Source organism: Microtus oregoni, unplaced genomic scaffold (genome assembly GCF_018167655.1).
Source record: "Microtus oregoni isolate MIOR12 unplaced genomic scaffold, Mior012 000088F_ref0000325, whole genome shotgun sequence".
Classification (NCBI taxonomy): domain Eukaryota; kingdom Metazoa; phylum Chordata; class Mammalia; order Rodentia; family Cricetidae; genus Microtus; species Microtus oregoni.
Window position 1 is genome coordinate 4,493,738 of NW_024544555.1, and position 14,493 is coordinate 4,508,230.

General features: G+C 44.2%; 1 protein-coding gene across 2 annotated transcripts in view; it reads right to left on the reverse strand.

Moving 5' to 3' along the window:
• LOC121442232 (colorectal mutant cancer protein) overlaps window positions 1-14,493 on the reverse strand; it is a 368,334-nt gene that overhangs the window by 86,342 nt on the left and 267,499 nt on the right. For both annotated transcript variants that reach the window (XM_041643697.1, XM_041643696.1), the window contains one exon: window positions 10,409-10,522. In XM_041643697.1, the coding sequence (XP_041499631.1) occupies window positions 10,409-10,522 (114 nt within the window). The remainder of the gene's footprint in view (window positions 1-10,408; window positions 10,523-14,493) is intronic.

A 14,493-nucleotide genomic window follows, 5' to 3' on the forward strand; every position in this document is an offset into this window, starting at 1 on the left:
TGGGGAGAAAAGGGGGGAGCCTGGTGCTTCAGTCCCTGTGCAGCGCTGGCATTGGGGAATCTTCTAGGTGTTAAATCACTCAGTTGTTCACGATAATATACAGTAATTGATTACCAATGAAAACACAGAGATGCAGTCTCTGTTTTATCTCTGATTTTGTTTTCCTTTTTATTTCTTAGTCTAGCCAAGGGTCTGCTTTAGCCTTCGAGAGCCAACTCTTTGTTTCTAGGGTCCTTGGTGTCTTCTTGGGTTCGGTTTCATTTCTTTCTGGTTTGATCTTCCTTTCTTCCCTTCTAATTTTAGGGTTAGTTTGTTCGGGCTTTTAGAGCATCCTGAGATACAGTGAGAGGTTTGAGATTTCTCTTTTTAAATTTTCATAAGTAGTCCTTTTAACATTGTTTTTTGCTATGCCCCAACAAGCTTTGTTACATTGTACATTCATTTTTATTTGTTTGAAAAACAAGTTTCAAACTTATTTTTTAAATGTTTCAGTTATTCATTTAACTATTTTTAGAATGCTGAAAGATCCACTCAGATCTTCATAAATCGGTTCACACAATCCTCTTTCAAACAGTGTCTCTGTCTCTCCCACAGTTAGTGTACGAGGGACTCCACCTGGAAGATAAACATTGGCAACCCTACTGAGGCGGCCAGCGGGGCCTTTGCCAACACTCTGAGTATTGTTGCCTCCCCTGCAGAGTGCGGCTGTACTTCTCTCCCTTGAAGCTAAGAGATGCCCTGTAACTCGTTTTAGCCAATGCGATGAGTGATTACATGCTGTTTTGTCATTAAGAACTCTTGCAGGATTTACCACATGTCCTTCTCTGGGTCATGGTGACTAGATAGCGACATTCCAGATAACATAAACAACTTGGGTCTAGGTAAGGAAGTGTACACACATGCGCACACACACACACACACACACACACACACACACACACACACACCCCTCCATGAGCTCCTAGTAAGGTATTTGACATCTGGAATTGCTTGCGATTACTACATACCCTAACTGATCAAATCATTTTGTACATGGGAAAACAGACTCAATATGAAATGACTGTTTTATTTACTGTAACCTAGGTAACACTAAAAGCCTTTAAAACAAACAAACAAACAAACAAACTTCTAATTCTGTTTGAGTCACCTGATGATATCTAAAACCTTCGTCCTTCTTCCTCTCCAAGCTTCTTATGGTCACCAACAAATACCAGGAAATGCTATGTCTGACTGTGCCAAACAAGAGCTAGAAAACCAAGACATCTCCATCCTCACCCTAAAGAGGACAAAAGCACCCAAGTGTGCACAGTGTGTGAAACCGGGGAACGCCAGCAGCTCCAGCTACCTGTCAATCATTCAGTGATTACTTATTTAGGCGGAGCTAGGCGTGAGCAGAGTTTCTCATGGCACCTCTACCTTCTGGTTATTATTGTTTTCTTTGCTTCACTGTACACAAATGCCTGTTACGTTCTCAATGAAAAAGGCAAGGAATAAGCTTGAAACAGCATGCCTCTGCTTTTTTTCCTTTATTGCAGTAATTGCATCTCAGGCTCTTCCTCCTATTTCTAAATTCAATTTCTGACTGATGTGACCAGCGTAGCAAAGCCAGAAAGCCTGTGGCTGTGGCGCCTGGCCCGCACATTTCTAGAGGTCAATATTCCTGGGAGTCCAGCTTTTCCCTGTAGCTACAGGCTTTCTCTGTGTGGTAAATATCAGAGTGTTTTGTTTTTCCTAGACTTTTTTTTTAACCTGGCACTTAATACATATCCTGTTTCCAAGGCCTTAACACTGTCGTGATGGGGGAGAATGGAACCCCCTGTAAACCCCTGTATCTAGCCATACAAACTGCTGAAGCTGCTTACGTAAAATAACGTTTAATATAAACAAACACTAGGGACATCGAGGTGGTCCAAAGAGGAAAGGTGTTTGTGGCTAAACCTGAGTATTGGCACTCCATCCCTGGGAGCCATGGATGGAAGGAGAGAACCAAGTCCTGCAAGGCTTCCTCTGGCCTCCACATGTACACGGTGGCATGCGTATATACAAACACATACACATATGCAAACAAAAACAGGGTAAAAATGAAATCAAAACAAGCAAAAGCATCATTTCAACTGCTGAGAACAAAATCCTTTACACATCTCTGCTAGTGGTATAGCTCCAAATAAAGCCTCGAGACCTGTCTGGGACTGTGAGGCTTGTGGGAAATGCCTGCGCAGTGTGGTGGCACGGAGGGGCTTTATGATTTGGCTAACGTTCTTCCTGGGTTTTAGCTTACTCCACAGAGGCCACTGAGGTTTAATCATCGAATTCGTCTCTGCTGTCAGACCTGAGAGACTTATGAACCGGCTTCTTGAGAAACGCAATGCCGTCATTAATGTGTTAACCCTATTTGCCATCCTGGAGAGGGGGTCAGCATCTCTCCCGCTTAAAATACGGCAAGATGTGATGTTACCTTCTCAGGGTCACACTAGGCTGGTCACAACTAATAGCACTCAGGGCATTCCAATTCCAATCCTAAGCTCTGCCACAGCTCTCCTTAGAGGAAGGGGTGGGGAGGGCAAGTCGGCAAAGGGGAGACAAATCAAATGCCACGGAGGAGCCGGCGCCGGCGCTGCCGCAGTCATCAGACCACCACAGAATGCTATTCCCGAAGAAGAAAGACGGGGGGCTAACAAAGAAGACGCCCGCAACTACATCTTCAACTCAGGAAAATAAATAAATGAAAGCTCATCAAAGGAAACACTCTCTCGACTCCAGTTCATTGGAACTGTATGTTTTCTCTCCTGAAAGCCAGTGTGGCTTTCCAAAGACAGAGAACTCGGAGACCGGAAGTGCCTCATCCCCTGCTGATGGGAACGTGGGTACCTGAGTACGTGCCAGTCTGTGCATCTGCGCAGTTTGGAAGAGCAGGGATGTGGCCCTTGTACTATGCTTGCAGTAGTCTGCTATATAGCAGCGGAAAATTAATACAAGTATTGTCTTCCCTATCTTTATGGTGTTGTCTCCTGACTCAGCATTTCTCTTTCATCTGAGGACTATTTCTAAAATTCCATTTAGGATCGATCGCACAGTCCTAATTCAGGAAACCTAATTTTATTCAACCAATTCCAGTGTTATCAGTAATGATTGGACAGATACTGGATCTCTTCAGGTGATCCCCAACGAATGTAAACATCACTTATTGTTTATAATTTTGTTTGAACATGGAACGATAATATTTGGAAATGGTAAAACTTCCTCCAGGCCCAGAACAAATTGCATGCGCATGTGCTCTTCAAGAGGCAGAGAAGACCCTCTTTTTAACCTGCATCATTTACCCAGGCATGTATCACGAGAGGAGAGCACTGCCAGCTCATTGTATTCAGCTTTTCTAGATCAATCCATCTCTGTAAGAAGATCAGGATAGCTAGGCTGACATTTGCTTACATTCTCCTTTCTAGATCTTAGGGGGTTTGTTTATTTGTTTATTGTTATATTTTGGAAGGCTCCTCTCTAGTGAAGTGTGCACTAGGTGACTTTTAAGACTGGTGTACAAACGCAAATACAAACTGCCCTTAGGACGTGGATAGTATCATGGGTTAAAAACTGCCACCAAGAGCTATAGTGTGAGAATGCTTAAACACAAATAAGCCCCAAAGGAGCTGAGCCACCCGGATAAAGCACCGGAAAGTTTTCTACTGTCTTTTTACTATGCCCTGAACAAACAGCTTTGTCTTTTCAAACATAAATTCTAATAAATATCATAATGGTCATGCTTTAAGGCCCAAGACTGTAGGGCTTGTGAGCTGTAAGTTGAAATCATGTACCATTTTTCTTTGGGGGAAAAAAAAAGGCTAGAGAGGCGGAAGAGTGGTTAAAAGCTCCTGCTTGCATGCACACAGACAGACGCGCACACACACAGACGCGCACACACACAGACGCGCACACATGTATACACACAGACACGCACACACACAGACGCCACACATGCACACACACAGACGCGTACACACACAGACGCGCACACACACAGACGCGCACACATGCACACACACAGACATGCACACACACAGACGCGCACACACAGACAGACGCGCACACACACAGACGCGCACACATGCACACACACAGACATGCACACACACAGACGCGCACACATGCACACACAGACATGCACACACACAGACGCGCACACATGCACACACACAGACATGCACACACACAGACATGCACACACAGACGCGCACACACACAGACGCGCACACATGCACACACACAGACATGCACACATACAGACATGCACACATACAGACATGCACACACACAGACGCGCACACACAGGGACAGAGCAAGAGTGTGAGAGTGAAAGTGGGGGGGGGGAGAAGAACGGAAGAAAGAAAAGGAGGGAGGGAGGGAAGAAGAGAGGGAGGAAGGAAGGAAAATGGGGAGTTGAATCTCACCAGTAATAACCATCAAAGTGATGGGCTTTGGATAAGTACAAGTTAGAAACCTCAGTTATTTAATACCATTTTACTGTTATTTAACACAAAAGTAGCACTTTGGGTTTTAAAGAACTTGCTTTGACGAGGCATTTAGAAAGTTTCAATTCACCAGAGATCACTGGAAATACCCTAATGTTGCTATTCTTTTGCAACCAAAAGGGGTAGTACTTTATGTAAAAATTTTATTTACGTGCAAAAACCAAAACCAAAAAATGTCACGAGAGAATCGTGGAACGAGAAAGCAGCACTAGTGGCCTTGCTCAACAGCTCCTCTGACGTTGGGTACGGAGCAGGTCTGTCTGCCTGGCTGTCTTCACTTTAGCACAAGGTTGCTGACCAAGCCTAAGACCAACCTGAAGACCAACCAGTCTTCCTCTTTCGCCCTCCACCAGGGTCAAACCACTTGTGATCCTGAGACGTGAGACTTCCCTAAAACTTTCCAAGGCCTTCCAGAATGGTGACTAAGACAAAACCAAAAACTGTTTTCGTTTTCCCTAGCTGTAAAGTTCTCTTCTACTGTTTCCTTTCTGACTACAAAAGTGATTTAATAGTAATAGGACACACTTGAAAAATAGCCAGGTGTGGTAGCAAAGGCCTGTAATCCCAGGACTTGAGACACCGAGGCAGGAGGATTGCCTCAGGATGGAGACCCACCTGGGCTATAAGGTACCATCTGTCTTAAAGAGACAACTAATCCCCCCATCATAAATAGTCTGCCACTGAAACGAAGCTGGGGCTTGTGTGTGCTAAGCCACTGCGAGGTTCAACACAGACCTTTTTTAACCTTTTGAGACAAAGGATAATTAAGTTGTCCAGGCTGGCCTTGAGCTCTCCCTGTATCTCAAGCAGACACTGAACTTGTAATTCTCCTACCTCACCCTCCCAAGTAGCTAGGATTAGAAGTCTGTACCACCCCAAGCCTGGCAAGCTGAATGTTTAAAATGGCTTTTTAAAAATAAGCTTGGTGGGTTTTTATTTCATTTTTTTAATGCTTTGAATTATCACACTAAAAAAAAATAAACTGAGCATGTATTTACTTATACAGCAGCTTAAAAACGTCCCTTTAAAAAACAAGATCCAAGCAGATAGGAATGGACCAACATCACTGCTCGATCTGATGGTGCCCGTGTTGATAAAATCAGACTCAAGATTGAGTCTAATAAGCGGAAAATTCCAATAGGTGTTCGCAGGAAAAGCCTAAGGAAACAGGTAAACCCAGGAGGGCTGTGCTGGTTGATGCCAGGGTGCGAGGTAGGAGAAGCCTGTCACGAGATATGAAGGCCAAGGCAGTCTAGTCCCTGTGAACTGTAAAGACTGGTTCCCAGAGTTCCCTCTAAAGCAAGAAAAACCTCAGGGCAGCCCCCAATAGATCAGGATGGAGATGATAGAGGAAAAGAAAAGTTCCAGACATAATGAAGCTGAGGCGCAGAGCCAGGAAGGTGGAGAAGGGCCTGTCACACATGCTCTGATCTTAAACCACCTTCATAACCCTCCCCCCATTCCTAAAAGTTCCAGCCAGTGACTCGATGACTCCGCAGTTACAGGTGTGGATGGCTCCTGCAAAAGAGCCTAGTTTGCTTCCCAGGACCTACATCAGGAAGCTTGGAAGAGCCTGTAACTCCAGCCTCAAGAGATCTGACACCCTCCGCTGGCCTATGCATGTACGCGCACACACACACTCAATTAAAAAATGTTTTAAAAAGTCTTTAGAAGTAGGGAAATAAAGAAAAGACCAAGAAGCAGGCCTTTCACATCACATCAAAGCAAAACCTAGCAAAATATTGAGGTCAAATTCCGTACAAGGAAAAAAAAAAAGCCCAATATTCTTTCCATTAATTGTAAAAAATACTCTACACAATGAATTAATGTTCCCCACACAGAGAAAACCCAAACAAAAGCCAGTTTTAAAATCAATGAAAGATCTAAGAAACAGGTGTGAGGCATAAATGCATACAATTCACAATCAGAAAAAGTCAGAAACGAGGTTATTAAAAACTTCCCCAAAATAGGAACTGGAGAGATGGCTCAGGTGTTAAGATCACCGACCGCTAGAGATCAGATTCTATTCCTAGCACCACACAGCAGCTCACGACCGTGTGTAATTCTAGTCCCAGGGGCTCCAGCACTCTCTGCTGACCACTTTGGGAGCTCGGCCTGGACTTGGTGCACATACCTACCTGCAGGCAAAATATCCACACACACAATCTAAAGCCATCACTTCCTTGAAATAAAAAAAAAATCAAATATAATCAAAAGAATACAGAGCAAACGTGATTATCAAACAAAAGGATGAGGACTAAATCTGGTAAAAATTCTGCAAAGGGAGAAGGAAAAAAATTGATTAAAAGGAAGGAAAGAAGATGAAAGAACCCTGTGAATATCTAGAGCAGCGGTTCCCAGCCTTCCTAATGCTGCGACCATTCCTCATGTTGTGGGACCCCCGACCACAAAATTATTTTTGTTGCTACTTCATAACTGTAATTTTGATACCATGACGATGTAAATATCTGATATGCAGGATATGTGATATGTGACCTTTGGGGGTGGAGGAATCACAACCCCCAGATTGAGAATCACTCATCTAGATAAAGAACTTTGAGAACACGAAGAAGCTGTGTCGTCGTCACATGCCACAGCAGCTTCCTGTGCCTGAGACAGCAAGACATCAGCACCTTCAAGGAGGAACAGATGAGCTATGGGCCTTGAGCCCAGCAAGCTGACTCCCAGAAGGACAGGTACAGACACACTGTTATCGGCACTCAAGAACTTTGAGGGGGACTATTTCTATGAGTCTGCTCAGAGAGGTCTAACTATAAATTGGAAGGCACTAATATTAAAAAAAAAACTAGGGAATATTAGTTTCAAATGCCTAAATGACTTAAAGAGAAAGTATTTGAAGAATTTCTCAATTATTGTTAGCTATAGTGGGATCGCTATTCCGGGACTGTTTGTATGTAGTGGGGAATAAAGCAGATGAATGTTTATGGAATATTCTAACATCCCCATAGGTGAAACAAGTGGGATTGTAAAACAGGACTCAAGCAAGTACCTGGCATAGTCTGAATTTGCAATGGAGGGACAAATACAAGGTCCACTAAATACACACATATGCACATTGGTTAATAAAAATAGTTTCCCGATTCTACCCACAAAAGAGGCACAATACAATGAGCAACTGAAAAGCATCAAGCATCCCAAGTTCCCAGACAATGGTCTGGAAATACTGTCTGCTTGGAAAAACTGTAGCTGCTTTGAGAAGGGCCACTTCTTGTTTTGGGGACATTAAATGTACTCTGGCTGTGTAGCCTGGCTATTCAGTACATGCATAAGACTCATAAGGAACCTGGGGCTCTACCTGGCTAAAAATAGTGCCGCTGGAGCTTTCATAAGGGAAGTAATTACAACAGATTGAAATTCAAATATATTCAAATGCACAAATTTCTAACAATATTAAAAAAACAAGAGAGCGTTTTCAGAGCATCAAGATGAAATCAATGTGTCATCCTGACAAAGGTTAAACAAATGACAGGGTTCAGGGGGCTTGTTTTATGTTTCCCCTTTGAGGTGCACCATGTTTGAACAAACAGCAGGTGGGAAATTTCCCAGTAAAAGCACCCCCAGCAGTAACCTTGGGATAACTGAACTAGAATGTCACACATTTCAAGTAGTAATGAAATAATACACCTAGGCCGGTGATTGTCAACCTGTGGGTCATGACCCCTTTGCAGAATTGAATAACCTTTTTATAGGGGTTGCATGTCAGGTATTCTGCATATCAGATTATTTATATGAGGATTCATAACTAGCAAAATTACAGTTTTGAAGTAGCAGCAAAATAATTTTATGGTTGGGAGGTCACCACTACATGAGGAACCGTGCTAAAAGGTCATAACATTAGAAAGGTTGAGAACCACTGGCCTAGATATTACATATCAACAGTTGCTAACATCTAAGAAAAATCAGCAAGGGGGCAGGACACTGCCTGTTTGCTGGTGAAACATGATAGTATTCGGCTGTAAGGAAAAATGAAATTCGTAGGAAAATGGATGAACTGAAAAATTATATTAATCAAGCTCACCCAAATGTAGAAAGAAAAAAAAATCCACATGTTGTCCCTCAAATGCAGAGCCTAGCCTAGAACACAGGAATATAGGTAAGCAGGGACGTGCGCGTGTGTGGACATTCAGAAAGGAAACAGAACAGAGGGTAATATAATGTAGTAAGGAAGGACAAAATGCAGGCAAAAGGCACATCAATCATGAGGAAAGATATAAAATCATGTTTTGTCGGGTTTAATCTCACTCATTTACAAAGTAGGCATTCCCTTTAAATACTTAGGCTAGAAAGCCTTATTCTCCATGCCTTGTTTGCTTTCTAATAATGATTTTTTTAAGCGTGGGCTTTGCGCTTGGCTAACCACACCTGTTTGTGACTGCACCACTCATGGTATAGTTCAACCCATCCTGCCTCTCCTGCCATCCAGAGTTGAGGTCAGATTCCTATCCATTACCCTTGGCAAAACTGTGAGATCTATCCTTTCACCAGCAAACAGGCAGTGTCCTGCCCCCTTTCTAGTTTCAGCCCCATGTAGATTTTTCATGTACTGGATAAGTGAATAAAAGCATAATTAATATTGGAGGAGTAAAATCTTAGGTTTTAAAAGGGCCAACTTAGCTAGATAGAATTTCACTGAAGTCTGGGATGGAGTTTGATGGCTGCCTTATACCAACTGTATCCTGATTTTATATGAATTCATTAGAACAAAATTATTTTTATTTTTATTTTTTTAAAGATTAAACCCTTCCATCTCTGGATGCAAGTGGGAGTGATACACTTTAAAGTAGCAGAAATTAATTTTAGTAGAAAAGTCAATACAGAGGTGAGGTTTACAGTAAGGGGAGCGGGGCAATTAGAGAGGGACAGAAGAAGGTATTGAGTGGCCGGAAGACTGTTTCCTGACTTGTGTGTGCAGTGGGGGTAAGGATGCTATGAAGTGCGTTTGTGTGTTGGGGAATATTATTTTAAGGTGTGGTACTTTTGTTTATATTGCTTTGCTTGACTCTGTGAAGCTGAAATTCTTTGCCTGTCTAAGACACCTGAGGGTCCTAAGAAAGAGCTGAATGGCCAATAGCGAGGCAGGAGCAAGAATCGGTGGGGCTGGCAGGTGGAGAGGATAAAAAGGAGAAATGAGGAGGAGGAAGGCGAAGGCGCAATGAGAAAACAAGGGGAGGAGGATGTCAGGGGCCAGCCACCCAGCCAGCCATGGAGTAAGAGTAAAAGATACACAGAAGTAAGAAAAGGAAAAAATCCAGAGGCAAAAGGTAGTTGGGATAATTTAAGAAAAACTGGCTAGAAACAAGCCAAGTTAAGGCCAGGCATTCCTAACTAAGAATAAGCCTCCATGTGTGATTTATTTGGGAGCTGGGTCTTTCCCCTTCCCCAAAAGGCAAGAGAGTAAGAGCAAAAATAACCAACAACACTTGTGTTCAACCCTCAAGTGCTGAATTCTACTAGGCTTCCAATGTGACCATAGGAGGAGGTGGGGCTTAGGGGAAATGATTAAAGAGGGTGTAGCCCTCAAGCACAGGATTAGTGCCCTGATATACAGAGAAATGAGAGATAGCTTCATTCTCTCCACCATCTGGGGATCTAGTGGGGGAGCTAGCCTCACTACGAACGAAACTGCCAGGTGCCATGATGTCCAGCACCTATAACACAGAGATATGTTAGCTGTTTAAGCCGTCTAGTCTATACTGGGGTTTGTTTCTCTTTCTTTTGTTTTTAGCAGCCCACCTAGAACCTGTGCTCACTAAATTCACATATGTTTTGTTGAAATTTACACACACACACACACACACACACACACACACACTTACTGTTAAACAAAGAAATTAGACAAACACACACCCATTCAGGTCCCTTACCTGTGCCTTGGCCAACTTCTTTTCCAGCAGATCTCGTTCCCGCTCTGTTTGCTGCAGACGTTTATTCAGCTCTACTATGTCTCCCTTGAGTGATGCCAGGGCTGCCAAGTGGAGCTGTGGTGGCAGAAGGAAAGGACCCATGGTTAGACAAGCTCATTTCCTTCCCTTCCTCCAATTAGCATAGCTATGTAGGAAAAAAAAATCTATTACCCTAAAGGGGACTCGTCTGAAAATGGGAGTGCATTAATCTCAGGAACAACACACATAAGTCAGGGTCTTAGGTGAGCTGGTTATATAGTCACTGTAGATATAGCGGGAAAAGTCATTCCTGTGTGGGGTAGACCCGCAATTAGATGGTAAGTTCAGAGTAGAGAGCACAGCTCTTTATTCAAAAGGCTTTTCCTGAGTAAGTGTGATAGTGACAGCACTAAGGGGCTGCCTAACTCTAAAGCACAAGGTCTGAAGCAGGAGGATCTGAAGTTGGAAGCCAGCCTGGACTACCTTAGGAAATCCTGTCTGGAACAAAACTAAACAAAGCCCCCCTGCCCCCCAAAAAAAGGATAAGAGAAAGAGAGGGGTAGGAAGAAAAAAAGGAGAGGAAGGAAGGAAGGAAGGAAGGAGGGAGGGAGGAAGGGGAGGGAGGGAGGGAGGCAGGGAAGGAAGGAAGGAGGGAAGGAAGGAAGGAAGGAAGGAAGGAGGGAAGGACACAAAAGACACAGAGAAGAGCTGGGGGAAGGGAGGGACAGACGACGACTGGGGGAGGATATAGCTCAGTGGTGGAGCACTAGCTTAACATGTAGGCAGCTTGACTTCCCATCAGTTCAAAGAAAGGAAGAGCTGGTTTTATGAGTTAGCTCTTCTTCCAGTTGTTAATTTTCTTGCTATTAACTCCTTCCTCATCGCCTGCCAGATAGCCTTGATTGACTGGGTAGATTCTTTCTAAACTAATAGACTGACAAACACAATCAGAATCCTGATGCTACGTTGTGCTCCAAAGAGCAAACGTCCATCTACCCAGACACCATTCCCCAGCCATCTTGCTCAGGTTAACAGAAGCTGGAAAGAAAGTTCCTCAGTAGATTTTAATAGTGGAGAGCTAAGCATTATGACCAGAATCTGAACAACTTTGCATTCTGAATACAGAATTTGGCTGCATAGGCTCCTGTCCCAGTTGGGGCTTCTGTGACTCTCCAGGCCAGAGATATGAAGACTACAAAACACATTCACCACACCCACCTCGGGAGCCTTTGCCTGCCCAGGAACTGCAGATACCTGCCTTCCTATTGCAGCCTAGTAGGTAACTCAGGCTGCTCACCTCTGCACCCTGCAGTGTGCTGCCCCCTAGAAATGGAATCATAACAGATGCTCCCTCACATAGCCGCTCTGTAGCTTCCCCGCGGACTTAATGTGAGCTGAGACGGAAACAGATGTGTTCCTAGAGGATGGCCTGGCACGGCAGTGCACAATTCAAAGCAAAGATCACTAGCGTTTTAGCGCTGGGAGACCACTCTCCCTGCCCCCTGCTTGATGTGTTGGAGGTGGGCAGTAGCTTCAAAGCACTTGGGTTCCTTAGACTCCAACAGCAGTGTGACTAACTTAATTGTACACAGGCTACAAACCAACAGATCAATCGCTGATTTGAAACCAGGAACGCTTGAAATTTAAAAAGGAAATGCCAAGCAATCTGGTGGTATTTGCGTCTAGAGTAGGGCTAGGGCCCCTCAGAAAAGGTCACTCTGCTGTTGAGATACAAGGTTTATGTGACGGTTTCTCAGTACAAATACCACTGTGCTCCCGCTGTACAATCTTTCTGAGATTTGTTTTGTTTACAGTTTGGTGAAGAGAAAGGTTCAGTCCTTTCCATGGGGGCTGTTGCCTTAGTTCCACAGCACTGGCACTAGCATGCCCCCTGATGGGTCGGTCCTAGGAGAACATACACCGCCTAATGCCTGGTGGGGATCATGAAACACATCAGGACCTGACACACGCTTAAAAAGACCCAGGCACAGACACAAGGGTCAATTCCGAGAGCCTGGTCAGCTTCTACCTAGCTCACTGGGGCTTACATCTTGGGTTGTCTGCAGGACTTGGAAGGATGGAAGGGCAAAGCTGGCATAGAATATTGCAGACCCAACATTACGAACTACGCCACAGGAGGAGACAGAGTGGCTACTTCCACCACAGCCACACCAGAAGGGTCCACAATAGGATCACACTCTCGGCGGGATGCTGGACCATAGCATGTGCACAGGGCAGCTCTGTGCTTCCCCAGATGGAAGATGCTTCTCAATGAAGGGGGCAGACAGGTCCCAAAGAGTCTCCTGAATTTCAGGATGGTTTCTACAGACAAATATGAAAAGGCGTGTACATAAGAATGTGTTCAGCATGCTAAGATCTATGTGCCTCCAAGTTAACGAACATCTGTGATGGATATTAGCTCTGTGACCCCACGGAATGTCACACACTGGTGTGCCATGAGGACGGGATGTCTGAGAGCGAGGCAAGGACCACAGTGCTCAGCTGGGGCAACTGCAAGGCTGAGTCACTTTCTAAAGGCTGCACAGAGCACCTGGCACCGCAAAGCATGGCCCAGCATACTGCCGTACCCTAGACTGCATGACAGTAATCTGCATGAGTTGTCCATGGACAAAAACTTTGCTTAAAAGAAGTTTACAGGGCTGGAGAGATGGCTCAGTAGTTAAGAGCATTGCCTGCTCTTCCAAAGGTCCTGAGTTCAATTCCCAGCAACCACATGGTGGCTCACAACCATCTGTAATGGCATCTGGTGCCCTCTTCTGGCCTGCAGGCATACACACAGATAGAACACTGTATACATAATAAATAAATAAATAAAATATTTTTTTTAAAAAAGAAGTTTACATGCATGATGATGAGAGAAATGAAACGCAACTCGAACAATAAATTGGAAAAGGCATTCTAATGGACACCCAGCGGGCTCTGGGTGGCTCGAAATTGTTTTCAGTATTTTTAATTCAGTGGATATTTTTAAAGGGAGTTATTTTTGTATTAAGAAAACAATAAAAAGTCCGGAAAGAGAATAATAACTGAAACAGCCTGTTTATTGTCTCGGTCCTTTGGCCCTTTTGATGGAAAGAAGACAGAATAAAATGAGTTCACTGTTGACCATTTCTCAACAAAAGCGCAGAAGGCAGCACTGCCCCCCACAGTCATGGGGCGCTCTCAACACATGTGCATGCCTGTTTGCCTGTCAAGTTTAAAGTTAGCAGGGAAAGAGAAGCTTCTACGTGCTCAGTGCTGGCACAGGCAGCCTAGTCCTGAATTCCACCAAGTCCCAAGGCTTTGGATGTCGTCTCTTAGATCTCTGTGAATTTTTAAACATTTTTACTTAATTGATTATTTATTTACTTAATTGATTATTATCTTATCATCATCATCATCATTTTATTATTTGGGCCTGTATGAGTTAGGGTGAGCACATGTGGTGGCCCACATGGGTGCAAAGGTCAGACAGAGGAAAACACGAAGGATTCGTCTTCCCTATCCACTGTGGGTTCTGGGCATTGAACTTGTGTTTCCAGGTTTATGTGACAAGTGCTTTTACCTTCTGGGCCATCTCAATAGTCCTGTCTGTGAAGCTGGTGTGGAACCTTGTCACTGTCTATATACATTCGGATTTAGAACACACAGGTGACAAATGCATACATTCTCATGTCTCTAGGAGGAAAAGTCCCAGTTCTCTAGGTTGTTGACTGTGCTGCAGGCACCCAAATGCAGCTATACCACCTGGACATGTGGCAACAGGGGAATAGTCAAGCTAGGAAGTTGGTATTTTTGGACAGTCTGTTCCTTGAGTAAACCTGAACTGTGGAAATAAAGTCTTAAGGATGAGGCAGCTAAGGTGTCCAGCTCCAGGACACAAGTGAGGACCAAGCAGACCGACTCTCCTGGAGGTTTTTCCATGCTGAGCAGATAAGCAGCCCCGTATATTATCGGCAGGAGACAAAGGGCGTCATGCTCTCTAAAATGCCCTTAGAATCCATCAGCCCTACAAGGCGATGAGTGGCCTCTGGAAGCACTTGCCTCCATTCTGCTTTTACTAACAA